We start from the raw sequence: 1,691 nt of genomic DNA, 5'->3' as shown, positions 1-1,691 counted from the left end.
CTGACGTTTCGGGCCTAGACCCTTCTTCAGAAAAATTTTTCTGAATTTTTTTGAATTTTCTGATTTTTCTGAAGAAGGGTCTAGGCCCAAAACGTCAGCCTTCCTGCTCCTCTGATGCTGCTTGGCCTGCTGTGTTCATCCAGCTCTACACCTTGTTATCTCAGATTCTCCAGCATCGGCAGTTCGTACTATCTTTGGGATATTAATACTCTTTATTTAGCAGCCTGCCACAGTCAGTGCTGTGAAAGTGACATGGCTTGGCCTGCCCTACCCAGTGAGGGTTCAGCCAGATTAAAGCTACATTGCACATTACTGAAGGCTCCTGCAGTGGAATTTGGACACAGATATGCAAAGCACGGATGCAGGATTTTTTTTAAAAGAAGTAGGTGTGGGAATATAGCAATGCAACAGTGACTGCAGCCGCCGGAAGAGTCGGACCATTATGAACTGAAATTAGAAACAAAATCGGAAATTGTGGGCTTAAATTTAGCTAATCAAGTGCTTTTCTTAATAGCGCATCTCTGCATCTGCACCAGATGTTCATTTCAATTACTTTGGCCAATCGATCGATGGGCAAATGGATTTAAATGATGATGGTCTAGTCGATATTACAGTTGGAGCACTAGGTGGTGCTGCCCTCTTCTGGTTTGTATCAGTTTTGCATTATTCCCTTTTATTGCGATTCACACCTTATTCTCAGAGACTTTATTCTGTACAATCTGTAAATTTATGGACTCCCATTTGTACAAAGTCAATCAAATATATTTTTTGCCATGGAAGATTCACCCATCACTTTGCCCTGTAATACAAATGCTGTTTGAACAGTACACATCAGTAAATAAAACAAAATGATTTCCTGAGGTAACTTGGCAGTAATGTAATCCATAGGTTACATTTTTGTTATCCTAGAAATCATTGTTTTAAGTACTGGATTATAAAGCTTTGTGGTAGTTTTAATTTTAATCAGTTGTGATTCTGAGATGCTGAGATTGATCAGTAATCACCAAGTGTGTTCTAATTAAGTGTGTAATTGTTGATATTGAAAATACAGCATGATTTTCATAACTGTTTTTATAATCTTTCACTAGGTCCCGTGACATAGCTCAAGTCAGGATAACCAGACTGAAATTTCAACCCAACAAGATCAATATGCAGAACAAGAATTGTGTGATTGATGAGAAGCCAACAGTGTGTATTACAGCAGAGCTTTGTTTCAATGTTAGTCTGAAGTCTGGTAAACAGCCATCACAACCAATTGGTATGTTAATATGGATTGTAGCATTGAAACCAAGGAGATTTGTGTATTTCTCTTTGAAAAATGCAGTCCCTCTGAACATCTACTTATGCAAAAAGTGGGTGTAATGCACATTATATCCGGGTTTCACAGGCATCGCTGATGTGAGAGAACTTGCTGCTGATCTCAAAGAAAGTTGCCGACAAAGATCTCGCAGTCTCTATGGCATCAAAGTTCCTACCCGTGAGATTAATTTGAAGTCTAAGTGTTGGCAACAATGATGCTACAAGCAAATGAAGCAACAAATCACCTTGAAGGAATGCTATAGACAGCAAAGCAGGGATGAAAGTGCACTGAGACAACAAGGTGCAGGGCTGGATGAACACAGCAGGCTAAGCAGCATCATAGGAGCAGAAAGGCTGATGTTTCGGGCCTAGAGAAGGGTCTAGGCCCGAAA

At 40.0% G+C, this 1,691-nt stretch overlaps 1 protein-coding gene across 1 annotated transcript in view; it reads left to right on the top strand.

Annotated features, from left to right (window-relative positions):
* Nucleotides 1-1,691, top strand: part of LOC125481882 (integrin alpha-1-like) — a gene marked incomplete at its 5' end in the record, with an annotated part of 13,408 nt that overhangs the window by 2,052 nt on the left and 9,665 nt on the right. Inside the window, 2 exons of the mRNA XM_048593810.1 lie at nucleotides 515-645; nucleotides 1,089-1,258. Of these exons, the coding sequence (XP_048449767.1) occupies nucleotides 515-645; nucleotides 1,089-1,258 (301 nt within the window). The remainder of the gene's footprint in view (nucleotides 1-514; nucleotides 646-1,088; nucleotides 1,259-1,691) is intronic.

Source organism: Rhincodon typus, unplaced genomic scaffold, assembly GCF_021869965.1.
Source record: "Rhincodon typus isolate 14 unplaced genomic scaffold, sRhiTyp1.1 hic_rhity00004049, whole genome shotgun sequence".
Lineage (NCBI taxonomy): Eukaryota > Metazoa > Chordata > Chondrichthyes > Orectolobiformes > Rhincodontidae > Rhincodon > Rhincodon typus.
This window is presented reverse-complemented; position numbering and strand designations above follow the sequence as displayed.